Below are 16,263 nucleotides of genomic sequence, written 5' to 3'. Positions count from 1 at the left end.
GCAGGGAAGGGAGTAGGTACATAGTCTACATACAGTCCCAGCCAATGGAAAGAATGTTCAAGCTTGGGCCTATCATCTAATGTACGAACTTATGCTCTGGGATCATCCGCAAAAGCAGATCAGCAAGGACAAGTGATAGTGCTGGGACTGTCAGGGACATCAAATAGAGTCAGGAAGATAAGAAGTGAAAAAAACGCCCAGTGGTTTTCGCAACAGTCATTGGTGAAGCTGTTTTAGTGTAGTGGAGAGAAGGGGATGTGGTTGGACAGAAGCAGGTCAGTGGGTTGGGGAACAAGTAATAAGAGTGGAAGTGGAGGCCCTGCTGTGGTGACACAAGCAGTAGGGTGTTGCTGTGTGAGACTGGGGCCCCATGGGAGGCCCAGGTGAGGTTCCTGAACCAGCCTAAACAGGCCAGGTACAGTGGCACATGCCTGTGATCCTGGCTGGCTAGGAGGCTGGCCAGGAAAGGGCAGGAAGACCTGCAGCAAGGTGAGATCCTGTCAAAATTACTTTTCTTTCTCTCTCTTCCCTTCTCTTTCTTATCAAAAAACAAAAAACATTTTAAGGTTGAGATGTCAAGTAGAGGCTTGACTTTCAGGAAAATTATATGAGAAGAGAAACGGGGTAAAAGCTATAACTTGAAATACAGAAACAAGGAACAGTGTATTGGGTGGTGGGAGTCTTGAGTCTGCGTTCTCTCTTCTAGTTCTCACAGGCCCATGAGTGCAGTACTATATATATATGCACTTTGAAGATGAGAAAATGGAGGTGAAGAGGGGTTCGAGAGATTAATCATGCTCTTACAGAATTTGAACCCTTACCACCAAAATCTGGAGTCTGTATGGTTAGGTTAGTCATATTGGGTTGTTGAAAAAGCCACAATGTATTTTTCTCTTTTTCTATGCAAAAAAAAATGCATCATGACTTTTCCAATAACTCAATAGTTTTTAGGTGTGATGAGAAAGACAAGTAAATAAGAAACTGAAGACTGACGTGGAGACTTGAGTGTGAGCAGCAAATGTCTGTGGTGATGGCATCTGCACCGCTGTGATGTTCTCTGGCAGGTCATCTTTCCCAGATGTTAAGGGTGGAGTAAACTCTAGGCACAGGAGATGTAAAAGTGTGGAAGACTCCAGAGAAGTGGGAAGTGGAGCCAGTCGTGTGAAAAGGTAATGGAGGTGATTAAGCAACACATCCAGATTGAGTAGTTAAGAAAATGAGGCCAAGAACTGCCCGGTAAGGAAAGTAAAGGGCCTAAAAGTCTGATGAACACAGGCACAAATTAGAAGTTAGGAATCTAGGCAAAAGATTTTTTTTTTAACATAAAAAGGGCAGAATCCACTCTAGATCATCAGCAGTTAAGAGTGAAGAGGATGAGCTGGGTACACTGGTGCACACACTTGTAATCCCAGCTACTCAAAAGGCTGAGGCAGGGAGATCACAAGTTTCAGGCCAACCTGGGCAACATAGTCAGACTCTCTCTCTCTAAAAAAAAAAAAAAAAGAGAATGAAGAAGATGGATACAAAAAACAGTGATAGATTCTGAGGAACTCAGCAATAGAATGTGGAGATTGAAGCAGATCTATTGTAACCCTATGGACTGACAGTGTCATTAACAAATATTAATAGATAAAATCAGTTAAAGACCATTTACTTTGAGACTTGCTTGAGAAGCAACTAGATAGAAATATCCAGAAGAGGGACCAACAGATGGTGTAATGGTTATATCACTGGACTCCCACACAATCGACTGCAGTTCGTGCCTCACACCTGGTGACTTAAAACTTATGCCGGGCACATGTGCGTGTGTGCCCAAGATCCTGAAAGGAGAATGAAAAAGAAGAGATTGCAGTGTGGCCATCCCCTCAGGGGATAATTTCTCACTTTCTGTCTCTCTGTCTCTCCTTGTCTCTCGCAAAACACACCCCCCCCAAAAAAAAAAACTCCAAAAAAAAAAAAAAAAAAAAAAAAAAAGAAAAGGAAAGAAAATATCCAGAAGAGTTGAGAGATAGGATAAAGCTTCAGTAAGTGCAGGATATCCACGTGGACCATATGCATGGGTGACAGCTGTAGCCAATCACAGTGATGGGTGACAATAATACACGATGGCAAAGACCAGAACACCAGTGATTGCTTATGTTAGGGGTATGGAGCAGAGACTGAAAAAGGAGTGTGTGAGAAACGTGGTTTTCATCCATGGCCTCTGATTCCTAAGTGTTTGACCTTTTGTCCTCAGTTCCTGAACCAGCTTAGAAACAGCTTCAGAGAGATAAAGCTTGACAGTCTGACCTTCTCCTACCCTCCTTTCACCTTCTTTTTCTCAAGGCAGGCCATAGAAACTAGCCTCAAGGCAAGTCATAGAAATACTAACCTAGCCTGGAAGACCCTCATTTCAGAGGGGTTCTATCCATACCTGGGAGGAAGGCATGCCATACAGAGGTCAAGAATCAGGACAGACAGGCCTTGTGGGTTCCCCCGCCTGTAAATTAGCCTTAAATGCCTACACACTGAAGTCTCTATAAAACCCCAAAGGACTGAGTTCAGAGAGCTTCTGGATGGCTGAGCCCATGGAGATTCCTGGATGGTGGTGAACTCAGAAGGGGGCATGGAAGCCCTGTACCTTTCCATGTGCCTTGTCCTATGTATCTCTTCATCCGTATCCTTTGAGATATCCTTCACTGACCGTGTTTCCCTGAGTTCTGTGAGCAGTTCTAGGAAATTAAGTCAAACCTTAGGAAAGGAGGGTCTTGCGGGAACCCCAGCTTTTAGCTGGTTAGTCAGCTCTGGAAGCCCAGATGCGATTGGTGTCTGAAGTGGGGACAGTCTTGTGAGACTGAGCCAGCAACCTGTGGGACCCAGAGCAATCTCCAGATAGATAGGTCAGAATGGAATTGGATTAGAGGATGCAAAGATGGGGTTCAGTGTAAACGTGCCTGCTTGCTTGGGGTGTGGGGAGATACCCCCACATATATTTGGACACAGAAGTCTTCTATCTTGATTTCTGAGTGAAAGTATAGGAGAAATCATGTGTGTTTTTCTCAAGAGGTGGTAGATACGAAATTCAGGTAAGAATTTCCAGGAGAGTATCAAAGGAAAAGAGAATCCAGATAAACCCTCGTGTTGATCTTTCTAGGCAGTGGCCTACAAACTGTTGGTTTTACTTTCAAGTTTCACAGAATGGAGTCACCCCGGTGATTAAATGCTCCAAAGACCGCAGTAAAGGCTGCCCAAAGCTTCTCTCTCCAATCATGCCTCTTCCTAAGGGAGAAAGAAAACCTAAGTCCTTTCCCTAAGCAGCATATGTTTTCTTTGATGTGCTCTCTCTGGCCGCCCAGAACACTGGCCAGGTGCCTTAAGTTGTTTGGGCACACAGGATAGGGTGAAATGCTTAAGGAGGACTCTTCTGGGGCTGGCAGGTAGTGTGGTGGTTGAGGCATTGGACTCCCGGATGGCCAACGACAGTTTGAGTCCCAGACCTGGGGGCTTGCTTTCTCACTTTCCCTCTCTGTCTCTCTCTCCCTCTGTACCCCCTGGGAAAATTAAAAAAAAAAAAAAAAAGATAAAATAATTCTTAAAAAAAAAAAAAGGAGGACTCTTCTGAGGGATGTCCAGAATGTTGTAATTGAAGATAATGGCAAAATTCCAGCTCTCCAATCTGTAAACTTTAAGAAACTGCTTATCTTTTGTGTTTGTTCTTTAACCAAGAACATGAGACCAGGGTCCAATCCAAAGAATTATGGCTTCCTGGTAAAACTAAATCAATACTAAATATAGAACATAAGCCTATTGGGCTTAAGGATCAGGAACGTTTGAAAATAAGCCTTTGTGCTCAGTTGTCTGGTTGGCTTTGTGTTAGACTGGCGCTGGGGTTCTAAGTTTAAAAAAGAGCACTCTCTAATGTAGGCAGCCTATTTTGTTACTCCTCTTTAAAGACTTAAACCTATGAGTGGGAAGAAACATGATCAAAGATTGAATTACTGTTAAAACATAAAAATTCTTGTAACATCATCCAGCTGACCTAAAACTTTTTCACTGAAATAATTGTTTGTTTAATGTTATAAATACTAATTAGCACAAAATGTGATTTTGAGAATTAGAAAAACTAATTTTCATGTGGCATTAATTCGTCCTTGACTATATTCAATTTGTTCTTTATTTAGAAACGTCCATGCTGACTGACCAGCATAATTGAGTATCCATGTTATTTTACCAACTATTTATTTTCAATCATGCAGGTAACTGTTGCTTGAAACTGCCAAATGAAAGATAATTTTCTAGCAAAGGAGCTAAAAGCACCAAGTCATTTTTTCTGCTTAGTCTTAGATTTCAGCCATAAAAGAACAAAATAACTACTTGAAGAACAAAAGGTTCAAATGACTTTATCTTGTTTAACATAACTGACACATGGGGCCAGCAGGTGGCATGGTGGTTAAGGCACTGGACTCCCACATGGCTGACCGCAGTTTGAGTCTCAGACCTTGTGGTTTGCTTTCTCATTTTCTCTCTCTCTCTCGGGTCAAATTAAATGATAATAATAATATATAAAATCAAATAAATAATTCTTAAAAACCACAATTAACACATTAATAATTTGGGGAATAAGAGTCATTCTGCAACAGATAAATGTCATAGGAGTTCCTCAGCTAAACTCCTTTCCTTGACTCCTTGGAGTGCAGTGAACCAAGTCTACTGCCCTGAACACAGAGAAGCAGGTATCATCTGGGAATAACGAAGAACAGTGATTAGCAATCAGTTACTCTTCAGAAATCAGTAGGAAGGGATATAGTTCATCAATTACTACCATTAATAATACATACGAATGAACATACTTTAACCTTTTAACAAATGAAATATAGTATCCAGTTTCCCTAAAATAATCTTTATGCTGCTTTGAGTCTACATGAGCTTCACAACAAAATTAAAATCCCATAGTTTTCTATAGAGTGTATTTTTTGAAAAGAAGTACCATATCTTCTTTCATTAAAGTCTTCTGAAGTGGGAAAGCAGACAAGCTTAATCCCTGTAGACGGACTGTTAAGTTAGCACACATTTTTTAAAATCTGCATGTTGCATTTATTGAATACATTAAAACCTGCAATGTAACAAAACATTTTCTGCATACCAAACTGAAAATGCCATTGGGGCCGGCAGGTGGTGTGGTGGCTAAGACACTGGACTCCTACATGGCTGACCACAGTTGAAGTCCTAGACCTGATGGCTTGCTTTCTCTCTCTCTCTCTGTCTTTCTGGTGAGTGCATGAGCCCTACAGCAAATGAAAATAATAATGATGATAAATAATTTTCAAAAAAATTCCAAACACTAATTTAAATGAACAAAAGATGGCTCACTTCATTTTAAAAAAATATGAGGACCAGCAGATGGCGTAATGGACTCTCCTCATGTAGTCAACCACAGTTGAGACCCAGATCCAGGGGCTTCAAACTCACACCAGGCGCACGTGCATGTGTGTCCAAGATCCCAAGATCCCAAGAGAACGGAGAAGGAATTGCAATGTGGCCATCACCCCTGGGGGGTGATTTCTTGCTTTCTGTCTCTGTCTCTCTGGCAAGCACACACACCCTATAGCAAAAAGCTCTCTTAAAAAAAAAGAAGAAATTAAAAAAAAGATTACAACTAGTGCACTGTACACTAACTCAGCTCCACCACACTACGTGTTCTTTCTCATTTGACATTGTCCCCAGACACATTACAGTAAGAGTAGCACATATTTTTTGGATGACAGTTTCTATCCAAACCTTAAATGTGTATACCCTTGACTTTGCAGTTACACTTCTGGAGATGTAGCCTAACAAATTACTTGCATAAGAACATGAAAATGTAAAGACTTGATAGAACAATTCTATTCATCCATACGCTGAAATACCATGGAACTGCTAAAAATACTTTGAGAACTCTGGATGTACTGATACCTTGTAATATCATTCAAGTGAAAAAGACAAGATGCAGATTTGTAGGTATAAAATGATTGTATTTATGTTTTTAAAAAGTATGTATGTTGGGCTGACAGGTGACATGGTGATTAAGGCACTGGACTCCCAAATGGCCTATCAAAGTTGAAGTCCCAGAACTTGAGGCTTAAAAATAAACATGCCAAGCACATATGCTCCAAATCACAGGAGAATGGAGAAGAAATCGTGGTGGCCATTCCCCCTGGAGGGTGATTTCTCACTTTCCCTTTCACTGTCTCTGACTCTATGGCAAAAACCTTTAAAAAAAAAAAAGCAGAAATATCCGTTATATAAATACAAAACATTTGGGATATATGTTAAATACTTTAGGGAGGGGACCAGCAGATGATGTAATGGTTACGTGACTGGACTGCTATGTAGTCGACCATGGTTCGAGTCCTGGACCCTGCAACTTAAATCTCATGCCAAGCATGTGTGTGTGTGTGCACGCGTTTGTGTGTACCCAAGATCCCGAGAGGAGAACGGAGATGGGACTGCAGCATGGCCGCATCCCCTGGGGGTGATTTCTTGCTTTCAGTCTCTCCAGCAAGCACACATACCCTATAGCAAAAATCTCTTTAAAAAGACCGCAGACCAGTAATGGTTACATCATTGGACACCCACATAGTTGACTGCAGTTCTAGTCCTGGACCTGGCGGCTTCAAACTCACACCGGGCACGTGTGTGTAAGTGCCCAAAATCCTGAAAGGGGAATGGAGGGGAAGGGATTGTGGTGTGGCCATCCCCCCTGAGGGGATTTCTCGCTTTTTGTCTGTTTCTGTCTCTCCAGCGAGTGCACACTCCCTGTAGCAAAACTCTCTTTAAAAAGGCAGTGGGGAGGTGGCAGATGGCATGGTGGTTAAAGGCACTAGACTCCCACAGGGCCAACTGCTGTTCGAGTCCCAGACCTGGCAGCTTGCTTTCTTACTTTCCCTTTCTTTCTCTTCTGGTCAAACTGGAAAAAAAAATTAATAAACTTAATAAAAAACTACTTGAGGGAGTAGGTTTGTGGAGAATGGGGATTTTTCACATTTTGCTTTATAAACACTTATATAATTTAATTTTGTATACTGACTGCATATTACTTTTTTAAAGAATGAGATAAAATTCGTAACATAAAATTCACTCTTTTAAAGTGTATCATTTATAGTTCTTAGTATATTCATACAGTTGTGGAACCATCAAATGCCAGTTAATTCCATACTTCCTCAGTGCAAAATGAAACCCTATACCTATTAACACTCCACTTTCTCCCATCTCCACTGCCCCTGCCAACCACTAAGCTACATTCTATCTCTCTGGATTTGCCTCTCTGGACAGACACTGTGTATAAATGGAATCATAGTATATGTGACCTTTTGAGCCTGGCTTCTTACCAAGGTTCATCCACGTTGTGGCATGTATCAGTAATTCAATGTCTATAGATTACCTTCGTGAATGAAGAAATCGGTAAATAGTTCTGATATTTTGTTTAAGATTTTGTTATAGGGTATGGGCACTTGCTAGAGAGACATAGAGAGAGAAAATGAGAAATCACTCCCCGCGGGGATGGCTACGCTCAATCCCTTCTCCTCCACTCTTCTCTCAGGATTTTGGGCATGCATGCACACACATCCAGCATGAGTTTGAAGCCACTGGGTCCAGGACTCAAACCACTGTTGACTACGTAGGAGTCCAGTGATGTAACCATTCCCACTGCTGGACCCAATTTGTCTCCTCAGTTGATGTTTTTAAGAATTATTTTATTTAACTTTATTTTTTAATTTGACCAGAGAGAGAGAGAGAGAGAGAGAGAGAGGGGGGGAAAGTGAAAATGCAAGCCACCAGGTCCAAGACTCAAGCCAAGGTCAGACACAGGGGAGTCCAGCACCCATAACCACCATGCTACCTGCCAGCTCCTTGTCTCCTCACTTCTAACACTCTCTTGACTATCTGGTCTTTATGGTCCTTCTATTTATTTTTAAAAAATTTTTTAGAGAGATTCTTGTTATAGGGTTCATGCACTCACTCACCAGAGAGACAGAGACAGAAATCAAGAAATCAGCCCTCAGGGAGGATGGCCACACCACAATCCTTTCTCTTCCATTCTCCTCTCGGGATCTTGGGCATGCACGCATACATGCCTGGCATGAATTTGAAGCCTCCAGGTCCGGGACTTGAACTGCACTCAACTATATGGTAGTCCAACGACCTAACCATTATGCTATCTGCAGTCCGTTAAGGTCCCATTTAATAGGTTTTCCCTTCAAATTGTATATTTTCATGTCTCTCCACTAGAATATCATCACTCACAAGGACTCTAATATATAAATATAAGAGGGATTGAGTTTTTCTCTTTCTCCTTTAAGGGTTTTGCCATAGGGCATGTGTGTGTGTGTGTGTGTGTGTGTGTGTGTGAGAGAGAGAGAGAGAGAGAGAGAGAGAGAGAGAAATCAACCCTCAGGAGGAATGGCCATACTGCAATCCTCTCCTCCATTCTCTTGGGATTTGGGACATATGCACCCAGTGATTTTTTTCAAGCTGCTAGGCCCAGGACTCAAATCATGGTTGGCCATGTGGGAGGCCAGTGCTTTAACCACTACACCACCTGCTAGACCCCTGGATTTTTGTCTTAAAAAGACAGACTGGCTACTTGCTGTCCACAGAATTCTTCTAGAAGATTCTACCAGGATTATGCTTTGGAATGGACTCAGCAATTGCCAGCAACTATAGCTGACCAAACGAAAGGGAACATAACTAAAAGACAGCTATCAACAGTTTGAATTAGCCAAAGGAAACCACATAGCTCCCATGTTTGTATTGTGGTGATTAAAATGAGACTTCATGAATTTTACACACACACACACACACACACACACACACACAGATTTATGCACACATGCATGTGCACCAGGCACTGTGAGGTAGCATTTTCAGTAAAGCAGACTTCTTATACTGCAGCACTAAGTAGAATCTATTACTTGAATTTTTTCTTTCCCTGAATAGGAATGCAGGTTAGGACTTGTGTGTATGAAATAAGCATATTCTACTAATTGAAACTTTGATTTTTTTGTCCTGGATATGGCCACGCTCATATATGAGCACTGTATTAGAAGTAAGCTGTCCATGTTAACAGGAATCACTTGAAATCTTTGAGGTGAATCCCTTTCTGACAAGGATATTAATCCTCTGTCCCTATTTTACCCATCAGATAAATTGTACTAGGAGTTTTAGTATGTTGATTTCCAAGATCACCTTCTACCTGTGTTCCAGAGGACCCCATTTAAGTTATAGAAAATGGAACCATGTAATAAAACCACCAAGTTGTAATGCAGTTTCCGTGTACATAACGATTGCTGTTTCTCTCCAACATAAACCTTTTGTATTATGAAACTCTGCACTGAATTCAAATTCACGTTCTTCTCTCTCCCCCATACTTAATACCAAGTTCCCACACAAACTAGACGTTTCACCTTGAAATAAAGCAGGGACTAAAAGGCACGTGTACTATTGCTATCATCCAAGAAGCTTTATCGTATGCTTTCACGCGCAAAAGAAAAGCCCACACAATATCAAAGTCATAACTCATTTATTGAATGAATAGTATATGCAATACCAATAAAAGGAAACTAATACTACAAACTACATTTTTGAAAATAAAGCCAATATAACAGGAACAAAATATACATAACATGAGAGGAATGTTTGCTTTTTTTTTGACCCATAATGCATTCCTTATCTTTACAATGAACCTAAATGTCTGTTAGAACAAAACTGTATACCTTGGTCTAACTTCAGTGCTTTTCAAAAAAGCAACAACATTCTAGAACACTTTTTCTTTTGCTTTGAGATATTTGAGATTCACACATTTGTTCAAGTACATAGATTCTGATTTAATAGTAGACCTACAGATCTTGTTATTCTCTTCATATCTTGAGGAGCACACACTTCTGAGCAAGTACTCTCTGAAATTCTAAAATTACTGATCCTTGAAATAAAATTTCTTTCAGCTGTGGGTTTTTCATAAATTGAGATGAAAGGAAAATTTACCCCCCACCCCGCCTCCCCCTAGGAACAAAGAGCTCTTATTAAAGTATAGAAACTCAAGTCTATCTTTCTACTCCTAAAGAACATTTCTTACTAACATTTCTGGTAAGGCAATAAATGCTCCAGAATAATCTTCAATATACGCTTGCAAAGATTACACTGTTTAATATCGATAACAAAAGAAAAAAACATAAAAAAAAAGAAAAAAGGAACGAAAGACGCTTCAAAATTTCAGGCTAAAATATGCATAAAAGACGGTAATGGCAGTATTTTTTTCTTGAAATGATGTAAATGTTATATACTTATCAAATAATGTCATGCTTATTAAAACTACAGTTAAGGACTTAAGAGATGTACAGTAAATACACTGCTGAGGTCCATTTTTTTCTAAATATTAATACCACAATGTAATCACTACCCAGAAGATGATGATGCTACTTGGGAACATAAGTACTGTACAATTTTTACATTGTAAGGCACTTTTACTCAGCATGTGACAAAAACATGATTAGAAAATCAAACTATTGAAGATTTACAACCAACGGTGATTTTTCATGTGACTTTAATTTACATTTCAATTTTTAATGAAGTATCGATTAGCCAATCACACCACAGTGAATAAAACAGGTAGGCAGCCACTTACCTAGCCAACCAAAAGGTAAAGTGCTATTCTGGTGGCTAGTGGCAGAGAAAGGGCTGAAGCAACTCATACAAAAATCATACATTTCACTACATGATAAATCCACTGATTGACAGCTAAAGTATTTGAAGTCCTTTATATAATTATTGACTGGCCATGATTACCCCTGGTACCTTCCATTTTTCCTAAAAAAATTCATTACAGTAGTCCAGAAATGAAGGAGCTCTGTCTGTAGTCCCATGGGTAAGTCTGTGGCACACAATGTAAAACTGATCTAGACACAGTGATTTGAAGATTTAAAAAATAATGGTTTTCAAGCTGTTGTAAGGAAATAAAGTACAGATCCTTTGGGAAAAGTCACATAGCTTGGTAAACAAACATTTAGATCTGTCCTTGCACTTCAAGTCATGGTGAATTTTTGAAAATCACATACACACAAAAAATCCAATGGCATATTAAGAGCAAAAAGAGAAACATATAGGGCAACCCACTACTAAAGCTAGTTTCCTTCTAAAAATAACAATGAGACATGATTAAAATAAAGCAAGCATTGAGTCCCTTGATTTAAGTAAATGTGTGGCTAGACACATGATAAAATGTAACCTTAAGGGACTAGCAGTTTAAAAAAAAATCAGTCATTAATTAAGCACAGTGTAATTTTCCACCTGTTACATTTTAAAAATGCTGTTCTATCAGCTACAGAATATCTCGAAGTACAGTCACGTGAAGATGGTATTCTTTATCTGCAAATTTGCTGTATTATGGTAGGTTGACTAATAATTCAGAAATCAGAATCCCTACCCTTGGTATTGAGGTGCTATGGTAATATCAGGCAGACCACAACGCAAGTTTTTTGGTTTTGCCATAAAGAAATACATAAATGTGCTTCAGCAGTAAGTGGAAGAGAATATCACTAGCTGGAAATGCCAGTGTGAAAATCCTTTCTACAAAGCTGGGTTCTTAGGCTTCCGTCAACAATTCTGATGATCAATACAATAACAGCAAGCCCTACCAGAAGAGGAGCAGGGCACAAAAGCCTATTTAATAGATAACCAATAACAATGACTGAACACATTAAAAATATTAAATAAAGTTTCTAAAATAGTGGTCACAAAACTAAAAATAAATACTGTTTTCTGCAAAGACTGTTTTTACTCCTACAACACACGAGACCTCCTTACATACTTTGGGCCAATATGTGAAGTGTTCCACACGACAGGGCACTTGAGAGGAACGAGTTTTCAGACATTGCGTCTAAAGTCCTTAGCGAGTGGTAACCCTTTAAATCTTTAAGAGGTTTAATTTGCTGTTGCCAAATAGGAGTTTAAACTTGAAAGGATTCAATCATTTCGCCAGAAGCTCTTTGTATGACATGGAAAGAGAAGAGGTGTGTTGTCAAGAGAATTTTGGCATAAGCACTGGAGCTCATAGCTTACAATCACCAGTTGCCCGAGTCCATGCTGGTTAGTGAGAACAACTTTAACAGGAACCAAATGAAAAGCTTTAGTGCACATTCTTGGAAGAGAGTTCTAGCATGTGCTGTCAAAGCCAAGAGAAAAAGAAAGTTCTCTTCATTTCTAGCCTCCGTTACTTGAGTGTGAAAAAAAAACAATCCACAAATTACCATGTGTTGCCTCCACAGGCATGTTTGCATTGTGAAGTAAAACTTGCTTATGCTTTCCCTTGAGTATGAATCCACTAAACAAACTTAAACACTCTAAACAGTAGAACTTTGTTCAGTCTAGAAATATAGCTTACTTCATTTCAATGTCTGCTTTAACTGCTGACACTATACACAGGGTTAATAGTGTTTCGATTGCTTCCCAGAAACTGCAAACTACAGCTACGTAATATCAACATGTCAAAGTCAGCTGTCTACTGAAGGCTCATAAAACAAACGAGACGTTTTTAGGCAGTTCAATGAAGGATCTAAGAGTGGGGCAGTAAACAGTTACAAACCCTTTTTGATTTTAGAAAACAGTGAAAAAAGAATAGCAGTTATGGATGTCTTATTCATTCCCAGTTTTCTAACTCTGTCCCATGAACCTGTTTAAAAGATGATAAAAACATGTAAAATATGATGCTGGAGGGAACACAATCAATTTAATGTTATTGAGGAGTGAGCATATCTTACTGATTCAACATTACCACTACATTTATTGATAAAGTGGATAGGTTTGCTTTTACAGTTACGAAATCAGCTAGTTAAAACAAAAACAAAAACAAAAACAAACAAAACCTATGCAAGCCTACACAATCCTCAGCATTCTAGTAACATGCTCTTAACTAAATGTAATAGAATTTAAAAATCCTACTATTACTCCTGCAGGTATGTATTAATGTGTATTGTATCCTGACAACAGATCCCATACAGTTAACTTTCATACCTAGTTTCCATTAAGTTGCTGCTGAGTTAGTTGTTGCTGATCAAGTTCTACTTTGCCCCGGCTTTTACTCTCTCGTTCTTCATCTTCTTCATCTCTCTCATCATTTCCACTATGATTTTTACAATACAACCTACAATGATGCAAGGGAAAAAAAAAAAAACCTCAAAATGCTTTGTCACTGTAATTAGAATGCATTTGTGCCATCACTAGTGGATGATGTTGGTGTCCATGTAAAATATGGGTATCCTCGCCCACACTTAAAAATACTCCGCTATTACTAACAAGTACAAGTACATTTCTATCAAATAATGTGCTAAGCAAGTTCATCTGAAATAAAACTTCGGGTTTAAGATGACAATTATCATTGGGTAATTCTTCCTTTTGCTCCATGAGATTAAAGACCAAGTTTTGAGCCAGTTTGAAAATAGCAGCTTTCAGGTACACAGATAAAAAAAATGAATTCCATAAATTTGTTTCATATATAAATTTGAAAATCATGTTTCAGGAAATTTATATTCTCTCTATATTACTGCTTTCTGCTCACATCTCACGAAACAATTTTATTCCAATTCTTCTAATGCCTTTTCATCATTAGTGTCCTGGCCTCCACTAGAATCACTGTGAGTCATCCAGCAGTTTTCTGGCACTGCGTTTGGTTAAAGTGCATGTGCAAATGCTCTCTCTTTTAGGTGTTTGCCATAGAGTGCATGTGCTCACTGGAGAGAGAAAAAGACAATGACAGGGAAAGTGAGAAATTATCCCCTAGGAGAAATGGAAACACCATAATCCCTTCTCCTCCATTATTCTCCTGGGAATTTGGGCATGCACGCACAAGTGCCCTGATTTTTAAGCTACCAGGTCTGGGACTTGAACTATGGTCCAATGTGTGGGAGTCCACTGCCTTAAGCACTATACCACCTGCTGGCTCCCCTCTCTCTTTTTATAGGGCATGTGTACATGCCAGAGAGAGAGAGAGAGAGAGAGAGAGAGAGAGAGAGAGAGAGAGAGGGAGAAATCATTCCCCCAGTGTTTTGGAGATGGCCACACCACAATCCCTTCTCTTCTATTCTTCTCTTGGGATTTGAGGCATGCATACACACCTGCCCAAGTGATTTTCAAGCCACTGGGTCTGGGACTAGAACTGAGCAGCCAGCCATGAGGAATCCAGCATCTTAACCTCCACAGTACCTGCTAGCCCCATAGTTTTTTTTCTTTTAAATGCAACTTTTAAAAAAAGAAACCCCTCCCCACTTTTTCCATGAATATGTGACAGACAGACAGAGAGCACCCCTAATAGGATCTTGACACTGTAACCCACTCCCAGCCAGTCCCAGAACATGGGCACACACATGGCTGGCACAGTCAGAGAGGTCTCCAGATGCGAACCTGGAACCTTCCCATGTGGCCAGTCTCATAGAATGTTGTGTTTTCCCTGTGTGCCACTGTCTGACCTCTGGGTTATATCTTATTAATTTAGACTGGTCCCTCCAACTTTTTTTTTTCTTCATTAACACTGACCTTTTGGACCAATCAGACCAGTTTGGAAACTCTAGCACATTCTGTTCTCTAATTGCTGTATTGTTGGATTTGGTTCTCTCTCAGTCCATATTTCCTATAAACTGGAAATAAGGCCTAAGGCCTTCGTTAGTTTCAGGTTCAACTTCTCTTTTTCAGTCAATACACTTTGTACATAACCCTGCATACTTCAGGTGGCATGCAATTTCAAACTGCCACACTACTAGTGATGCTGTGTTAAGTCATTTGATTAAGGTGATGAATAACAGCTGGATTTCTTCCTTTTTTATTATTTAATTTAATGTAATTAATCAATTTATTTTACTTTGATCAGAGAGGGATAAAGTGAGTGAGAGAGAGAGAAAGAGGGAAAATGAGAAAGCAATCCACCAGGTCTGGGACTCGAACCGCAGTTAGCCATGTGGGAGTCCAGCACCCTTAACCATCATGCCCCTAGATTTCTTCAGTTTTAAGGTAGATTTCACCCTTTAAAAGTAGCAAGTAATCTCTGGAGTAATACTTTGACATGCTGTTTCAACAACCTTCCTTTTGGGTATATACACTGAATATTTGAATTTCATTAGTCTTTTTTTTTTTTTGAGAGATTTTTGCTATAGGACATGTAGGCTCACCAGAGACACAGAGACAGATAGCAAGAAGTCATGCCCCACCCCCACCCTAGTGAGGATAGCCATCAATCCCTTCTCTCATCTCTTGGGATTTGGGGCATGCACACACACTTGTCCGGGACTTGAAGCGTGGTCCAGGAATTGAACCATGGTCAACTATGTGGGAGTCCAGCAACATAACCATTATGCCATCTGCTGGTCCTTCATTAGGTTTTTAAATAGTAATGTAGGTGAATTTAGACAATTAGAGATGGATGGGTGAGCTGATTTGTGCTTAGCACTAGGTCAACTATCCACAAAATGAAGGTACAACAAGTGTTCACTGAACGCCCTCTTGTGGTCAGTAATGGATAACATGATCACATAGGAGTTCACATGTGACGAACCAAACTAAGTCTAACACTTGAGCAGAATAAAAGGTACAGATGTGGTGGGGGAAGGGCAATAAAAAGTGATTTCAGTATGATTTTGCTCATTATTTTTCTTTTTAATCTTAAAACATTTTCAGAAACTTTCAAAAGCTGTGAAGAATTTGTACTTTTAAAATGCTGCACATTAGGAACTACCTCTTGACATTCCTATACATGCCACCTACAAAGCATCTTCCCCTAAACTCTAACCTGAATGTAACCAAACCTTCGAACCAACTTGAACCTTGTAGTTAAAAATAAAAGGGGGGGGGGAGTGGCAGGTTAAATGGCATCATGAAATAGCAGAGACAAATCTAGAATGTAGGATTTTTACAGGACAACTTATTGGGATTCTTCAATAAGTAGGGAAAAATGGGTGAGAGTTGGGGTGGGGATTGTTCCATATTAAGACAAATATAAGAGACACATCAAATGCAATGAACGGGATAAGTGGGTGGCATGGTGGTTAAGGCAGTGGACTCCCATGTGGCCAACCGCAGTTTGAGTCCTAGACCAGGCAGCTTGAAACTCATGCCAGGTGCATGTGCATGAGTGCTCAAAATCCCAGGAGGGGAATGGAGATGGGATCATGGTGCAGCCATCCCTGGTGGGGTGATTTCTCACTTTCTATAGGCACATGTGCCCTATAGAAAAAAACAAAACAAAACAACCTTTCTCTCTCTCTC

At 39.9% G+C, this 16,263-nt stretch overlaps 1 protein-coding gene across 2 annotated transcripts in view; it reads right to left on the bottom strand.

Annotated features, from left to right (window-relative positions):
• Nucleotides 1-9,521: 9,521 nt before the first annotated feature.
• The window catches only part of PHF6 (PHD finger protein 6), a 66,310-nt gene continuing 59,568 nt past the window's right edge, over nt 9,522-16,263 (bottom strand). For both annotated transcript variants that reach the window (XM_006171428.2, XM_006171429.2), the window contains exons 9-10: nt 13,024-13,153; nt 9,522-12,682 (exon numbers count right to left, since the gene is read on the bottom strand). In XM_006171428.2, coding sequence (XP_006171490.1) covers nt 13,024-13,153 — 130 coding nt within the window. In that variant the 3' untranslated portion in view covers nt 9,522-12,682. The remainder of the gene's footprint in view (nt 12,683-13,023; nt 13,154-16,263) is intronic.

Source organism: Tupaia chinensis, unplaced genomic scaffold, assembly GCF_000334495.1.
Source record: "Tupaia chinensis unplaced genomic scaffold, TupChi_1.0 Scaffold149560_1, whole genome shotgun sequence".
Lineage (NCBI taxonomy): Eukaryota > Metazoa > Chordata > Mammalia > Scandentia > Tupaiidae > Tupaia > Tupaia belangeri.
Note: the sequence above shows the minus strand (reverse complement) of the source record. Positions and strands in the feature narration are given on the sequence as shown.